Source organism: Podarcis erhardii, assembly GCF_964252035.2.
Source record: "Podarcis erhardii genome assembly, chromosome: 11".
NCBI classification, from domain to species: domain Eukaryota; kingdom Metazoa; phylum Chordata; class Lepidosauria; order Squamata; family Lacertidae; genus Podarcis; species Podarcis erhardii.
The window spans coordinates 39,416,571-39,433,603 of NC_138501.1; the positions used below are offsets into that span (position 1 = coordinate 39,416,571).

Genomic DNA, 17,033 nt, shown 5'->3' on the forward strand with positions numbered 1-17,033 from the left:
GTTCCCATGATAGATTTTTGTTGTTGTTATTCAGAACCCATTTCTTTGCATAGATCTTGTTTTTAAGACAGTACTAGTTTGGATAAAATTAATAACGTTGTTAATTTTCACACATATTTCTAGAATGGAAAGCAGTACCTTGCGCACGTGTTTGGAAGCTAGCACTTCTCCTTGGAGAAAGTGATTTATCAAAGCTGCATTTGAAAGGAAACCCTTAAAGTAAGGTTTTGAAAAGGTCGAGGGGTGCACTGGCACTGCAAAAGATTGGATCCTCCCTCTGAACAGCTGTTAAGCAAGAGAAACTAATCTTGTGTGGCACCACTTGCTGTTCCTTTGCAAGTGGCTTCCTTACTGGGAACGGAAGCCTTGTTTTCTAAAACGGTCAATAATGTCATTTTATAATTGAGTCTGTATATGCATGTTCACAAGCGGCAAACTCCACAACCCCAACAGTTTGTTTTCTAAGCTCAGGGAACACTAATTATGCTCATTAGAACACCTGCTTGCAAGTGACTGCATATTCTAATGTTTGCAAATGCTAAATGGCATCTTTCAAGGTTGCTTAATTGAACAAATTGCAGGGAACCAGCTTAATTGTTGCTAGCCAGAGATTCTAGGGACAAAAAAGCAAAAGAAAAAAGCAAACACATTTGTTATTCTGCTTGTGTTGTGGACATAACTTTATTTTGGCCTTTGTTGTCAGAAACTGTTAGCCAATGACCCTGCAAAATGGCAGGCCAAGTAATTGGGAGTTAAGTCCAGCAGTGGGAAGGCTTCCAGGATGCTGTTTAGAGCACACCATCAAACTGTTGGGATACTGCCAGGGAGATAAAGCCCATCATGGCCCCCACGTCGCCACCGGACGATCCATCGATCTCCGGTAGATACAGTATCAGCAATTAGCGACACGAGCTCCAGAAAATAGCTTGCCACATTCCAGAGCTGATGCACGCTCTATCAGCAGAATTCGTACAGCGAAAGATGCACGCAGGAGAGCATTATTTAGAAGTTTATTCAGCGTTGGTCAGAACAAAGAAAAAACATGCCTGCCTGCTTGCGTGTTCAGGCACAGAGAGAAAACGAAAGCATAGACACAACAGAAACAACCTGTGAACAGGAAATACGCAGGCTGTGACACAAACATCCTGCTCCCTTTTAAGGTGGAACGGAAATATCCTAACACAAACTACTATATCACATATAAAATTAAAGGAACGTTTAACCACCCTCTTCTCGTACAAAAGATCACTGACCATAGGGAGGCTCAGATGACCCTCATAGATGGGGAAGCCTGTGTGATAAGTCTTCTAGATTTGGGGTGGCCAATTAGACATTGTCCCCAAAGAAATTTTGCATCTCCCCCCGAAATGCAATCCAATTTGTATATGGTGATTTACATGCAGACACAAATCTGTAAATACAGTGGTACCTTGGGTTAAGTACTTAATTCGTTCTGGAGGTCCATTCTTAACCTGAAACTGTTCTTAACCTGAAGCACCACTTTAGCTAATGGGGCCTCCTGCTGCCGCCGCGCTGCCAGAGCACAATTTCTGTTCTCATCTGAAGCAAAGTTCTTAACCTGAAGCACTATTTCTGGGTTAGCGGAGTCTGTAACCTGAAGTGTATGTAACCTGAAGCGTATGTAACTTGAGGTACCACTGTAATTTATTTAAATAGAAATTCAACACTTGTGTCTTAGCTCAGTCTGCTAGCCAGGTGCCACTCAGTGCTGATGGGCACCTTAAAGACCCCTCCTGCTCGTTCCTTTTACGGTTCCTTATCTTTAAACCAAGGACCCCTTCACTGACAGCCCTTCAGTATGGAATACTGTTCTCTGTAAAGCAAGGCTGTGTAATACACATTTTATTCTAGAATCAATGTAGCCTGATTGTCCCCCTACCCTGTACAGTCCATACACAGTCTAATTCTATTGCATATTTTTCGCTCCTTCTGGTGAAACTGGTTTTATTCCGAAAAACAACAGTTCGTTGCAGATTGATTCTGCATTACGTGCAATGTGTCCATCTGAAGACAGATGCAGGCCTGTCCAATGATGTTGTGAGTGGGCATATACTTCCTTCTTCACTCATCTGGGGAATGTGCAGGAACAGACGTGGTTGATAAGCTAATCAAGGCAGGGAGTTTCAAATGGTATCAAGTAACCACATCCACTCTTGTGGACGGCAGGATCTAGAACAAATCTAGATCAAAAGCAGTGTGTTGAGGACGAATTATCGTGGATTGAGAAAAACTACAGTTGTGTACTACATTAGTCTGTACACAGTCTGAGACCCATGACCACCCTATTCAGATGACAGAAAGCACCCATATGCTTCGGGCAGGCTTCCCTGTTTGCAAACATCGCTCCAGCATGTGGGCAGCTAAGGGGCAGAGACACTGCAGATGTGACACGACCCTGCTATATGTCCCCGTCCCCCCTCAATGATTGTTTATCTCCATACGATCATTTATCGGGATGCTTGAAGGAGGGTTCTCTTGACTTTTAGAACAGTAAGAGTCAATGAATACCATGCACAGCAGAAAGGATAGAGCCTACAGCAATGTGTTACCCAGGGGTGCCTGAGGGGGGTGGGTTTCAGGCGATCCCTCCCCAGGGGTTGAAATAATACACCAGGAGGGTTGTGAGCCCTGTGCACTGCAGTGGCCAGTATATGAAGGTTTAAATATATGCTGGTGTATGCATGTTGACCTGTTCCATGCAAGAAGTTTGATTGTAGCAGGATTCCCCCCCCCTTGCATGTAGTAGCTCTATACCCTTACATCAACACCTCTGTCTTCACACACAATGGCCAAATGTATGGATTATGATGGTGGTGGCACATGGCTGTTGTGCATGTTGGCAGGAGAGGCAGGAAGAGTCTGCAGAGTCCCTTGAACCCCTCATGTGTTTGCTCATTGTGCGCGCTAGCATGTGTGCTTCACCACTGTGACTCACACATGGACACAAGGGAGATGATGTGTTCCTCAGAGGATGGCCAGTATAGTACACTGTTGCAGTAAAAATGAAGCTTTGAGAAATGCAAGAACAAAGTGTGTTTTCAGTGTCAACCCTCGTCCTTCTGTGCAACATTAGGAAATGTTGGCATTGCGTAGGCTGTGTCCTCCTGAACTCTACTTTGTTTTTTAAGCAAAATCCTTGTTACTTGTAGACGTGTAGGCAAAGGAGCACCCAACACAGTAACAGTGTATTGAAAGCTTCAGCTGCCTTGGGATCGCAGTGGTAAAAGGAAGCTTAACTCTTTCTCCCAACAAAAACAAAAATCCTCCCCAAAGCTGCTATTTGCATTTCAAGGGCAGCTGTCATAGGCACCAGTGGAGGCTTCTCATTAAATACAAGTAGCAGTTTAGAAGGGGCAATTTTTCTTGAGATGATGGCAGAGTAAAATCATTGCTTAGGTTTCCCCAAGACTATTTAAATAGTTTTAAAAGTGCATACTCATCGTATCAACACAATTGGCTTGCAACTAGTTTGGCCCTGAAATGTCTCCAATGAAGTTTTACTGACTGAGGCTGCAGTTTAATAGTAATAATAATAATTTATTATTTGTATCCCGCCCATCTGGCTGGGTTTCCCCAGCCACTCTGGGCGGCTTCCAACAAAGATGAAAAGTACACTAAAATGTACACTAAAAGTTTCCCCAGGGATGAGAGTGGAGGGCTGGAGTGGGACAGGGTGCATCTCTTCTCCACAACTTTTCAAAGTAGGCGGAAGAGTTTGTGCCGCTTGAATTTTCTCAGATCGTGGCTGTCAGTCATGCCCTCCCTAAGCCCCACTTACATACTTGAGGATTACAGGACAGGAATGACACCTGTTGCATTGTGATGGTCAAAGAATAAAATATTAAATGTGTTTTCACCCTCTGTAAAGTTTGTGCAATAAAATATGCAATGATGTCATAATGGATTGAAGAAAATAAATTTATTGAAATAAGGAACACTGACAGAAGGCAAGTTAAATATAAACAGAAGGACACAAATCTTTATACTGGGGTATAATGGCTTGTGTAACCAGCAGAGTACCAAAATGACATTCTGAGATTGATTGAGGTATTTAACTAGTTTTTGGTGATAGAAACACTCTTGTCAATAAGACTTGCTTGCCCCCAAGAGAGACTCACATAGCTTCAATGGCATTAGGGCCTAGAACTAAAGAAGGCAGCTGTTAGAAAAATTTAACAGCAAATTAGCAGAGTATCTAATAAACATCAGCTTAAAAGTACGAGCCAAATGCAGAATTTCCCAGTTTCAAACATTTGGAAGGCAACACACCCTTGCTCTTATTTGTGGCTTAAAATATTTATATTTGTTAAAATAGCAAGTACATAAAAAACGTTGACTTCTGAAGCAAATTATGATTTGTTCCTGCAGAGCCTCCCCCTCGAATTTGCTTTGCTTCTCAAAGCTTGCTTACATGATCCAAGATGCTTGGATTTTAAATTTAAAAATGGTTTCAGGCCACGTAGTACAGCTTGCTGTGATCTGCTTTCACAGAGCTCTACTCACGTGAGACAAAGGCTGTTACAGTTGACACGGTCCTTTGGATAATATAATGTATAATCACAGCCTGGAAGGCAACCAGATGATATGAGAAAGGGATACTTCTGGTTTACCCCATCTGCTACCTTCAGCTAATCTCCCCTCCTCTTCCCCATCTCAACTGCTAAAGGAGACTAGTAAGAAAGCTACCAGGGACGCGGGTGGCACTGTGGGTTAAATCACAGAGTCTAGGGCTTGCCGATCAGAAGGTTGGCGGTTCAAATCCACGCGACAGGGGGAGCTTCTGTTGCTTGGTCCCTGCTCCTGCCAACCTAGCAGTTTGAAAGCACGTGAAAGTGCAAGTAGATAAATGGCTACCACTCCGGCGGGAAGGTAAATGGTGTTTCCATGCGCTGCTCTGGATCGCCAGAAGCAGCTTAGTCATGCTGGCCACATGATCCAGAAGCTGTCTGTGGACAAACGCCAGCTCCCTTGGCCAATAAAGTGAGATGAGCGCCGCAACCCCAGAGTCGTCTGCAACTGGACCTAATGGTCAGGGGTCCCTTTACCTTTACCTTTAAGAAAGCTACCAATAACATAAGGTCCAGCAGCATCTCCTCTTTCCTGCTCAGGATGACTTCATGGCTTTCCTTGACAACTTGGGACAGAGCTTTTGATACCCTAAATCATCAATGAGCCACAAGTAACCATGCTGCTGCTGCTTCAGTGTGATCCTAAGCAAGTTTATTCAGAAGCAAGTCCCACAGAGTTCTGTGGGGCCAGTGCTGCAATCGTGAAATACATTTTAACACATCAAACATAGTGGGACATGATTCACCAGTGAGAGTCCTGCTTATTTCCTCCACTCAGCTGCGCATTAGTGTGGAGATGGCAATGCAACAGCCAGCAACCATTTTATTGGTTGAATGTGCGACCTGTGATCAAGGAACAGCAGTAGCAGGCTCTTGAGTTCTGCCTAGTTCACAGCAATGTTTCGGTATGGTACGGATTTGTACCCACAGCTCAGTGGCAGAAGGCTCCAGGTTTGATCTCTCTTATCTCCACTTTTTAAAAGAAACAATTAGGTAGTAGGTTATGCTAAAGTTCTTTGTCTAAACTCCCGGAGAGCTGCTGCTACTCAAGAGTAGGCAATATTGAACTAGATGCATCCAGGATGTGGGCTCAGTTAAGGCAGATGTGTATGATTCCCCTGGCTTGAAGTGGGCCCTGCGTCCTGCGCCCCACAGCTCAGAACACTGGACTCCAGAAATTCTGAGTTGGAGACGCTTTGGGTCTAAAAACAGCTGCGTATAAAGGCAGCATGGAGAAAGTAAGCAGGGGGTGGGGGCGTGTTTGCAGGGTCTTTGAATTTAGCCCCTGATTATGTAAACAAAATTTGAGATTGCAGTATGTTAAGGCGTACCTTGAGAGAGAAACACAGGTAAATTGTAAATGAGGCGTAAGCGACTTCTTTAAAGCCTCTGAACAACTGACGTGCAGAATATGCCAAACACAAACACACAAACAAACTACACTGTTAACAATACTGTACTGAGTTCTGTAGCTTCATTTGATTTGGAGTCTGAGCTTTACAAACAGCCTGGAGCCCCCTGCTCAGCTTCCACTGAGAATATTAGCGCTGAGAGGTCCTCAACAGTTTTCTGAGGAAAGGACTTCAGGATATATTGTGAAGCATAGTGTTGTCAAGTCACTGGCGCTTATTCGCCAGTGTGTATTTCTAAACGTCCCATAAAAGTGGATAGTGTTCTTGAAAGGCCCTGAAAAATCCAAACCCATTGTAGTTTTTACTGCTATACAAACTGTGTTATGTCTTGGCTATACAAACTGTGTTATGTCTTGTTACAACAACAGACTCTTGTGACAGATCTTTTATGGTTTGTACATGTTCTGATTTGCTACATGTAAAATACAGAAGCATGAATAGCACTTTTAAGAAACGAATAGGCCTCAACAAACTAGTGTAGCAACTAGTTCTCTATAGCTTTTGTGGAGGTATAAAAACTTTCTGTAAAAAATAATATTCTCCTTATATTCTTTTCTTCTTTTAAAGTTGCTACAATGATTGCAGCAGATACATTCCATAGACAGATCATTATAATTAAACTACAGTGTGCAGTGTAAATATAAAATATCCATGTCTGCTTGTCTAAAGTATTAAAATATGTTTATTTATATAAATCAAAATAAATGTATTATTTAGCCCAACAATTCCCCCCCTGTCCTTCCCAGTATTTCATTCTTCAATTCCCAGTATCAACATCTCTTCATATGGTAGAATTTTAACATAAACTTGCTCAAACTGCAGAAAACACCTGACATTAGCTTTTCGAATAAAGATGATTTACGTAACATTACACTGCCGTCCAATGCATTAAGAATGACCCCAAATCAACACCTACAAATAACAAAAGACACTCACTGCTACTGAACCAACCCCACCGACGTTTCATAAGACAATATTTACAAGACACGACAGCAATACTGTGATTGATTCAACATCTCAGGTAAACGGAGAAGGGACTGCACTAGCCAACACCCCTCTGAAAATACTGAATGTGTTTGTTTTGGTTGAAGCATACACACTCCCCAAGCCAACTCCCTGCCACTGAAATATATACACTCCCCAATTCAAAGGCTCTAGGTGAGCATGGACGGCCTCCAATGTGAACATGGAGCTCCACACCAAAGTGAGCATTGAAACCTCTGCTCACAGGGAGCTCTGCATGTGTTTCAGAGCCTCACAGAGGCATGGACTGAGGAGTGGGGAAGGGGGGGGGATGGCTCCACTTCCTACTCAGTCCAAGGAAAACTAGGGCAGCATTTTGTTTAGTTGGTCTGTGCTCACGTAACCACAGGATGCGATGAATTCCTTGTCTGGCACTGGGAGAGCGGTGGCGTTGAGCACAAGGCCTTGCGGAGATTGCACTACATGGATGGAGGTATAGTCTGCCACAAGCACCTCGGCACTTCCTGGCTCTTCCTGAACTGCTGCCCTCGCAGGATTCACAGCTGTAGGGGTAAGGCTCTCGGCGGTGAAGTAAGCGTTTTCAGGAAAGCTCTGGTCTTGAACTTCTGGCTCGGCCTCTTTGTGAAGCGTGGCAGGGACACATTTTTTCACATCCAGCTCACAGAAATAGGCACTGTCCATGTCGAAGCTGGGTTGGCACTGGGCAACTGGTTCTTTCGGAGTCTCGCTCGGATCTCTCCCCATCTTAACCTTTTGCCCTGGGGAAAGCACAACCCTCCCTCCCGGAGTAATGTCACTGACCAGCGTGTAAAAGTCAATGTTAGCCATTGAATTCTGGTTGCTCAGCTGGGTCTTGACAGGCGGGCTGGTCGTCTCGATAGTGTCAGCGACAGAGACATGGGCTTTGGGCTGTTCGTCTTCTCCTGGGCGATCAGGCACCCCCTCAAGACCTGACGCTGGCTTCTCGTTGTCTTTCTGGTCAAGGCCCAAGAGATCCTCCTCTTTGTGGTTTGCCTTCTTGGACTGGTCGATGTCTGAGGTTCCGTCACAGGTGTCGCTAGCGCTGAAGTCGGTCTCTGGGATATCCGGCTCACAGCAGCTGGCTCTCCCAGAATCGTCATCCCTTACGCCAAGGCAGCCTTGAGACTTCAAGCTGTCATCGCTGAGAAGCCTGTCAGTATCCAATCCTTCATTCCTCTCTTCTGCCTCGTCTATATCCAGCTCAATGAATTCCACCCAAGAGTCGTCTCCGTACAGTGGTGGCATGCAGCTCCCATGACTGGCTAAGATGGAGTTGACTTCGTCAAGTTTTCCTTTCTATAGAGCCAATTTAAAAAAAATAAAAATGACAAATTGCAAGACAGGAGCAACAGTTATCTGAATGATTAAATATGCCAGTATTATATGTGTTCAATAGAAAGGCCAGCTGAAGTCCCAAACTCATAGCTGTCAACTTTTCCCTTTTCTTGCGAGGAATCGTATTCGGAATAAGGGAATTTCTCTTTAAAAAAGGGAAAATTGACAGCTATGTCCAAACTGTGTGTTAGAGCACACTAGATGGCTGGGAGGGAACTGCTAGTGTGCTGTGAAAAAAAGATCAGGTTCATAATTGAAGGCTCCTAAGTGCCATTTCCCTAGACCAGGGATAGCCAAACTTGGCCCTCCAGCTGCTTTGGGACTACAACTCCCATCATCCCTAGCTAACAGGACCAGTGGTCAGGGATGATGGGAATTGTAGTCTCAAAACAGCTGGAGGGCCAAGTTTGGCCATCACTGCCCTAGACAACTGATTCCCAAACTTTTCCTCACATCAAATTGCTTAGGGTCTTGGTGGACCATTGTTCTGCCTGTTGTAGCAATTGTAATGTGCTGTGCCATATGCTGTATGATTTGTAATTGTGACTTCATTGCTTCTTTTATTTCATATATGCTAAATTTTATTGTATTGCTATTTGATTTCCATAGTATTTATAGTATTCTCCCCACAGCACTGGTGCTTGTGCCAAGAGTGGAAGACATGATCTCACAATCCTCAAGAAAGCCGTCACACAGACAAATTTCTTAGATAGTACACCATTTTAGACTGTTTAGTGTCACTACAGTCAGTTACTCTGATCATTCTGAACACTCTTCCATAGCTTCCCCACAACAAATTACCTTAAAGAGGTCTGGATCGATTCCTTTAATTTTGGGAACTGGAACAGGAGGAAGAATCAGTATCTTTAACCTTGAAAAGAAATAGCAACTTTTAACAGAAAGAAACCTTTTGTGGCTACAGAAGAAACACAAAAACGTATATCATGAATAATAAAAACAAAAATGTGTGTTTTGGTAACATGCTGTTGAATACTTGGGTAGCATTTGCACAAACCAGACAATATTCCAAACTGGGGTTTGAAGGACATTTTTACTTCTTTTGTAGGAGCTTTTCTGCAAGTTATATAGAATTCTGAAGTTGCAGAATTCTGGACTGTGTCACTTCGGTCTGTCTATAGGGGGCTATATTTTTGGCCTTTCCCTTGAGTAAAAAGATCCCTGCATTTGGTGGGAGTGTCTAATAGGGAAGAATTTTGGAATATGGTTGCTGATTACTGCCAGGAATTTTTCCACATTAGACCAGAATTAAGTCTCCAGAACCATGCTTCTTTATTTTATTTCTTACATTTATATTCCACTTTTCCTCTGCCTTGAGAAAAAACAAAACCAACAACCAAGGAGTGTATACATTTTACTAAATAAGCAAGCAAACAAAATGGTACTATGGTTTCCTATGTGGAAGCCCCTTAAATTTCTGATCAAATTCCAATCAAGTACAGATGTGTGTGCACATCTGTCTGTGTATCTAGTGAGCAAGTCATCCCATAAGCATGGTATGCTAAGAATTGTAATCAATTCATTTATTTATTCCTTTAGTGATCTTGTTGCATTTTTGTATGTGTGTGCATGCACATGTTTTGTTGTTTGCATTCTAAGCTGTATTTCAAAATAAAGCACCCTTCATGTGTAAAACTAAAATAGCAAAGAGAAAGGCTCAGTGTAGTTCTCTCAGTGATATACTGTTTACTAAAGGCAAGGAGCCTTAAGCGGGAAAGCATTCAAAATTATTACGGAACCCCCACTCCCAGTTTGAAATGATACAGCCCTTTCATTTTGCATAACTTGAGAATGAATGACTGCAAGATTCTTATCTTGAAACTGGGAGACTGAAATAATAAATGTCATAACTAGCAACGTTTTAGGAAAACAATGTGCATTTGGGTATGTGGCCAGGATGGGATTACTCAATATTGTGCAGAGTGCCTTTCTTACGAAAGTCGAAAGACATGTTGGAGAGAAATGGAAGGGAGGTCATCCAGTTCTATAAATAAAGGGTTGGTTGCTGTTGAGGATATAATTCTTCTCACTAGTGACATTGGCCTTCAGTGAAAGCCAGCAAAAAAAGGGCATGCACAAATCATTGGGAATTAAGTCAGCATGAATTCTGGTCTTTAGCAAAGGGTGATTTGCAGCATATGAGAATTTCAAAAGCCATCTTTAGTACTTTCTGAATCAAGTAACTGATGTCAAATACAAGGATGGGTAAATTTCCTTCTCTTGTTTTTGTTCTGTTTTGAACATCTGTTTACTATATATAACCAATGGGGATAAAATCCTCACTGGGAGGTTAAATATGGAGGCCCTTGGAAGTTCCTGTTATTTCTATTATTCATCCATTCAATCACCTGGCAACATGTATGGGTAACACAGCTATCACAGATGTAACACCACAGACAGATTTATTGCCCGATAACCCTCAGATATAAATACTCTGTCATCAAGTAACAGTTCCTTTGTACAGATGAGAGACTGAGGATGAGTTGCCAGGATGACACACTAAGTACATGGCTAAGCAGGGATTTAAAGTCTGGTCAATGTCGTCCCTTCCAGATGTTGTTGGATCCCAGTTCCCATAGATCCTAGCTGGCATGGCCAATGATCAGGGATTATGGGAGTTGTAGTTCAGCAAGATCTGGAGGGCGCCATGTTGGTTGCCTCTGCTCTAGGGCAAGAACCATGCCAACCCTGCAATAAACTTGACTAAAGACCAATTCACACCATCAACTAGGCACAGTTAAGTAAGCAGGTTGGATGGAGAATGTGGGTTGCATTAAGCATAGGCAGAAACTACAAGGCAATTGCCTCTACACACTACTAGCCCTGAGTGCAATCCACCTTACAAATACTTCTGGTCCTTCTGCTTTTGGCAGCTTTCCAGTAGCATGGGCAATGTGTGTTGAGTTACAAACTGTAGGGTGATGTAATTGCACGTCATCTTTGCCACTCAACCCATGAGCTGTTCAATTTCCTCCCCCAGAATTAGCTCTGTATGCTAGCAGATCCTGCAAACAGCTTCATATCCTGCTGTTTAGGAAGCCTGTATTAACAGTGCAGACAGAACACTGCAAGCACTGATCAGTTAGATGAGTGGACCAAAGCTTTAACTGATAATTCTTTCCCAACTCTTTTAAGGGATGGGATCAAATCTAAATTTGGACAGCTCATGGGCTGAGTGGTGAAGGTGATCAGTGAGGTGGTAGGATTGTCAAAGGCTCACATTTATAATTTAAGGCTGTTTTGGTACTGGTGTGTTATTGTAATAAGGAATAAGAAAGAAAGAAATCATCAGAGAGATGGCCTTCTTTCTGACACCTCAGTGGTATCTTTTGATCATGGACAAGTGTGAAAGAGGTTATCTTCCTTCAGTATTTCACAGAGGTACTGATATTTAGATATGGATGCATGCAAATGGATATGAATGCAAAGCAATAAAATAATTGGGGGAAAGACATTTAATTATTAAATTACAATTCCAAAATCAGTTGATTGGCCTTGTAAAAAAAGGAGACCTGTGCAATGGGCACATTCACTTCTTCATATAATGCCTGTGCAGTGAAAACCCAAAGCACATGTCAATGTTAAATGCATTTAGCATGCAGTTTTTAGAAATTGCAAATACCATCTAGTGTGGTGTGTGTGTGTGTGTGTGTGTGTGTGTGTGTGTGTGTGTGATAATCATGCAGATCAGAGCTTAATGTACCATACTGTGTCTTATGATTTTGGTTTTCCCCACTCAATCTCAACTGGTTATTAACTGAAATAAATAAATGGGGGAGGAGGAAGGAAGAAGGAGGAATTTAACTCTTTCTCCCCTGCAGTGATCCTGGGGAAAATCCCTCCATGGAAGTTAATATCTGCATTGGAAGGGTATCTCCTCATAGTGCCATACCACGCTTCCATGCCTGCTGCAATCCGAATAACTATCAGCCTCCCAGCTGATGATATATGCAGTTTAAAAGCCCCACCCCCTACATATGAAATTCAAAGATGCCTTTAACATCATGTGTAGTTTGGGCTATGCTCTGTACTGGGATCGCTGCATCCAGAGAATTAGACTGCAAGCCTTTTTATCCCCACTAATGCTGATTTCATTGCTGAGGTCGCTTTGGAGTAAAGCCAAATCTGGAAGCAACTGCTCCCTTTTTTAAAAAAAGCATACTAACACGAAAAGGTTCTCTCCTTCAGTATGGCTTGAGCCATGCTTCCTCTTGCTTTTTCTGGAACCACTGCTTTTTAAACTGTTGCCTTGAGGAGTTTTGTGTACCCGTGTCACGGAACGTTATAGAAACTGGGAATGGATTTTCTCACTGGTCTGTCTGTATTAACAGTTTAATACAACAGTGAGCCATTGGCCAAAGCTGATGTGAGCAGGCAGTTTGCGTGACATCAGTCATGAATTCACATGAGATGCACGAGCTATGACTGACATGAGGTTGTGGCTCCAACGTTATAGGATGTAACATGAACAGAATGTTCACATGAGCTTTCTGTCAGTGCAAAACAGACAACTAGCAGTCGAATCCAGCGGCAGGGATCCTTAGGCCTGAGGGGCTGAATGTGGTCCAGAGTAGGCTCACTGGAATGAATGGACCTATGTTACTCATGTCCACTCATTTTAATGGGTCTACTACGTTGAAGAGGACCAACATTGGATCCATTTTTACTGAAGTATGGGAGAAGGTTTAGGACAACTGGTTGTTCAAAGCGTGACACATTGTCACGTGCAATCTTGCAAATAACTTACTTCTTCTGCTTAGAAAAGAGCACCACAGTTAACATCACCATTACGCCAAGCGTACCAAAGGCAAACACCATAGGCCAAGGAAATGAGAATTCTGAAACAAGAAAGAAGCAAGAACCGTGAGTTGTTTCAGTTATTTGGGTACTCTTTAGTATTCTTTGATGATCTCATGCTGATACACACACACACACACACACACACACACATAGAGAGAGAGAGAAACCCACATATACTGTATTTTCCATGTATAAGATGCCCCCTATTTTTGGGGACTCAAATTTAAGAAAATGCGGCGGGGGGGTGGCACAGAGTTGTTGAGCTTTTTTAAAGAGGGATTGCCAAAAATCAGTCACCCGCATGCGTCACTAAATGTGCCTCTGTTCTCTCTCCGGCAGAAGCTGCCAATCGCCCACCCAATTGCCGCAGCATCAGCCAATCAACACCAGCCATTGGCGCAGCAACCAATAACTCGCCCAATAGCTGCTGACAGCAGTGGCAGCAACCAATCAAACGTCCACCCTATGCACTATCCATGTATAACATGACCCCCACTTTTTAGCATAATTTTTAAAGAAAAAACCCCAGTCTTATACACAGAAAAGTACGGTATTTGTTTTGGGGTGTGTGGCAGACTTTGGAGCCTGAGGGGTGCTGCAAAAGCCCACCCTGGGGCGCATATTATGTCTGCAGTGAGGCCAGGGGATAGAAGTCGGGCATGAAGTGGAGATATTCCACCCCACTTACCTTCGTCATCGCATGGCACCTGGCCTGCGGAGTCAAAAGATATGTAGAGGGTGTCACTGAAGTCCCCATACATTTCAGATACCCCTTGTGCCCGGACTCGTATCTCGTAATCGCGGCACGTCTTCAAAGAATATACAGGAAACATCGTGGCGGCCTTTGGCTCCAGCTGAAAAAAACAACGGAGCGGTTTTCTGAGCAGTCTTACGAGAAAGGCTGCTCTTTGCTCATAAGCAAAACACTTATGGGGGAAGGGGGGGGGTCTTAGAATTACAGATTCACAGAACTGTAGAGTTGGAAGGGACCCCTAGGGTCATCTAGTTCAGCCCCCTGCAAGGCAGGAATCTCAGGTAAAGCATCCATGAAAAGATGGCTATCCAACCTCTGCTTGAAGCAGAGTCCACAACCTCATGAGGCAGTTTGGCAGTCAGGTGTAAACAGCCCTAAATTCAGGGGAGCTCATTCCAGTAATGGCTATTATTATTTTTATGGAATGGGTTTGAAAAGGCATTGAATGGTACACAACTTGAATCTGATTTAAAGAATTAATAAGGGCCATAATCTTCAGTTAATATGCTGCAATTAAAAAAGGAGACAATGGACTGAAATAAATTTACATCTCAAAACAAATCGTTAATAATTTTAAAGTCAAATGTTTTCTTGAATAATGCATTAGAAACGCATTAAAGCCCAACTGAGATTGAAGCGGCTGCAATTAAAACCACCCACGACGGTTTAAAATAAGAGGCAACGCAGGGAGTAGATGAGCAATTATTGCAACACAAAGGAGAAAATATTAACAACAACACGGAGAATCAATAATATAGGAAAGCTGTTGGGACAAAACAATTAAGGGAAACTTACCTATTTCACTGAAAGTTCAATGTAGATAAGACGTGCCAACATTTGCAGCGCAATCTTAATCACATCTACTCAGAAGTAAGCCCTACTGAACTCAGCGAGGCTTATTCCAAGGTGTGTTAGGCCTGGATTGCAGTCTTAGGGTTTAAATAAGCTTTCCTTAACAAGTGTTGGGTTTATTTATTCTTTATGTGTGTGCCTTTCATCCTGCTCTGACAGGCAGCACCATTGTCTACATCCTTTGCCATAACCAAGTAAATGAACGACGTCAAATCTGCAGAAACTAGACGCTGTCGAAAACTCCAGTTAGTTCTGTGCTGTCCTTGGATCAAGGGGTGACACTGATCCACAGCTGGCTACGGTGGTTAACCTTTTTCAGTCCAGGGGCCACACTGCAATCCAAGGGCCACATGCTGGTGGCCAAAGAAGTGTGTGTGTGGCTAAAGAAATGGCCAGACCATGCTTTTGCACATATGTGCGCGCACCCACCCAGCCCAGGGCACACATGTGGAATTCTGGGTAGGATCTGAACTTGTGGCTCCAGAGCCAATCTCAGCAGAAACATACATCATCTACTCCACTGTGCAGAGCCCAAATTTAGTCGGAAGGTTTCCGTTCCTTTTTTTTGCACCCCTGTTGCCACCCAATTCTCAAGCGCTCTTCAGGGGCCACAGGAAACCTCTTCAGGGGCTGGATCAGGGGTTAAAAGGTAAAGGGACCCCTGACCATTAGGTCCAGTCGTGGCCGACTCTGGGATTGCGGCGCTCATCTCACTTTATTGGCCAAGGGAGCTGGCGTTTGTCCGCAGACAGCTTCTGGGTCATGTGGCCAGCATAACTAAGCTGCTTCTGGTAAACCAGAGCAGCGCACAGAAATGCCGTTTACCTTCCTGCCAGAGTGGTACCTATTTATCTACTTGCACTTTGACGTGCTTTCAAACTGCTAGGTTGGCAGGAGCTGGGACCGAGCAATGGGAGCTCACCCTGTCACGGGCATTCGAACCGCCGACCTTCTGATTGGCAAGTCCTAGGCTCTGTGGTTTAACCCACAGCGCCACCCGCGTCCCTTGGATCAGGGGTTAGCCAACCCCAAAACTTGACATTCTCTGGGGCTTGCTCCTAGTACACATACCTTCTTCCACTCTGTCTCATTTACTTCTTTGTACTGCAGCTGGTAGTGGAGGGTGATCCATCCATTCTGAACGTCTGCGGAAGGTGGAGGCTTCCAGGTGACCTGGATATCAGTATAGATGCCTATTGGGCTGGTGTTCAGAACAGTCCAGTTGAGTTCGATGGGAGGGTCTGGTATGACTGTGAATTAAAACGCATTTTTACCCAAACGAGCAAAGATCATTTTTTGAAATTTCCCAATATCCAATGACAGAAAGAAGTGCTTTTTAAAAAAGCAAAAACAAAGCATTCCCAGTAGGTCCACAGAATGCATGTATTAGTGAGTAGGACCATTCCTGTGACTGCTAGCCCAAGGCTGATGTGGCTGCTGGTCCTTTCCCCCCAATGGACACTTGTTCAGTGTTAGAAACTTAAGATATTTAAACTAGGCACCAAATGGCTCCTTAAACCAATGTTGCAGTCGCCAAAACAGAATGTCTAGATGCCATTTGGGGGAAAGATGGCGCTAAAGTTTTATTTTTCAGATGATGGACTGACAGTGATGGATTCTCATGTTAAAAATCTGGCTAGTTCAGATGACAACCTAAGTTAAGAAATTTGAGAACCTAAAGAAGAAAAGCCACTTTATACAGGGACAGTCCACATATATATTGGCCTATTCTTACCTCTGTTTCTTAATGGTGACACGGACCATTCAATAATGTAGGAATATTTTTCACAACTGCGAGAGGGGCAGTGGGGTGGGGCAAGTGAAGGCAAGCTACAACAATTAATATAACGTCGTTCACTGCTTCTGCACAAAAGAAGCATTTTCTTTCCAGTTGTGCAGATAACTGATAGAATTCTACAGGAAGTGGTACCAGGGTGTGAAAACAGTCAAGATCCAATGATCCCCAGGCATGCACCTCCTGGTACCCAGGCATCTTCACTTGGTCACAAGTGGTCAATATCCAGGTGCGTAATGCACCTGGGATCTGGCTAATTTCAAACACTGGACCCTATGTAAGTACAGATGCCTGTACACAGGATCTCCTTCTTGCAAGTGGGATCTTCAAAAGAGACTGCCTACGCAGGTACATATTTATGGATGTGGCCAATGGACTAAACCATGGGTAGGCAAACTAAGGCCCGGGGGCCGGATGCGAGCTAATCGATTTCTAAATCAGGCCAATGGACAGTCCAGGAATCAGCATGTTTT

At 43.5% G+C, this 17,033-nt stretch overlaps 1 protein-coding gene and 1 long non-coding RNA gene across 3 annotated transcripts in view; both read right to left on the reverse strand.

Annotated features, from left to right (window-relative positions):
- Positions 1-4,458: 4,458 nt before the first annotated feature.
- LOC309352873 lies at positions 4,459-6,338 on the reverse strand. The gene is made up of 2 exons (XR_014161429.1): positions 5,067-6,338; positions 4,459-4,691 (listed from the first exon to the last, which is right to left on the reverse strand). It is a non-coding gene; the product is annotated as an uncharacterized lncRNA (long non-coding RNA).
- Positions 6,339-6,836: 498 nt separating this feature from the next.
- The window catches only part of GHR (growth hormone receptor), a 100,895-nt gene continuing 90,698 nt past the window's right edge, over positions 6,837-17,033 (reverse strand). For both annotated transcript variants that reach the window (XM_081881497.1, XM_081881498.1), the window contains exons 5-9: positions 15,837-16,015; positions 13,848-14,013; positions 13,107-13,197; positions 9,143-9,212; positions 6,837-8,302 (exon numbers count right to left, since the gene is read on the reverse strand). In XM_081881497.1, coding sequence (XP_081737623.1) covers positions 7,328-8,302; positions 9,143-9,212; positions 13,107-13,197; positions 13,848-14,013; positions 15,837-16,015 — 1,481 coding nt within the window. In that variant the 3' untranslated portion in view covers positions 6,837-7,327. The remainder of the gene's footprint in view (positions 8,303-9,142; positions 9,213-13,106; positions 13,198-13,847; positions 14,014-15,836; positions 16,016-17,033) is intronic.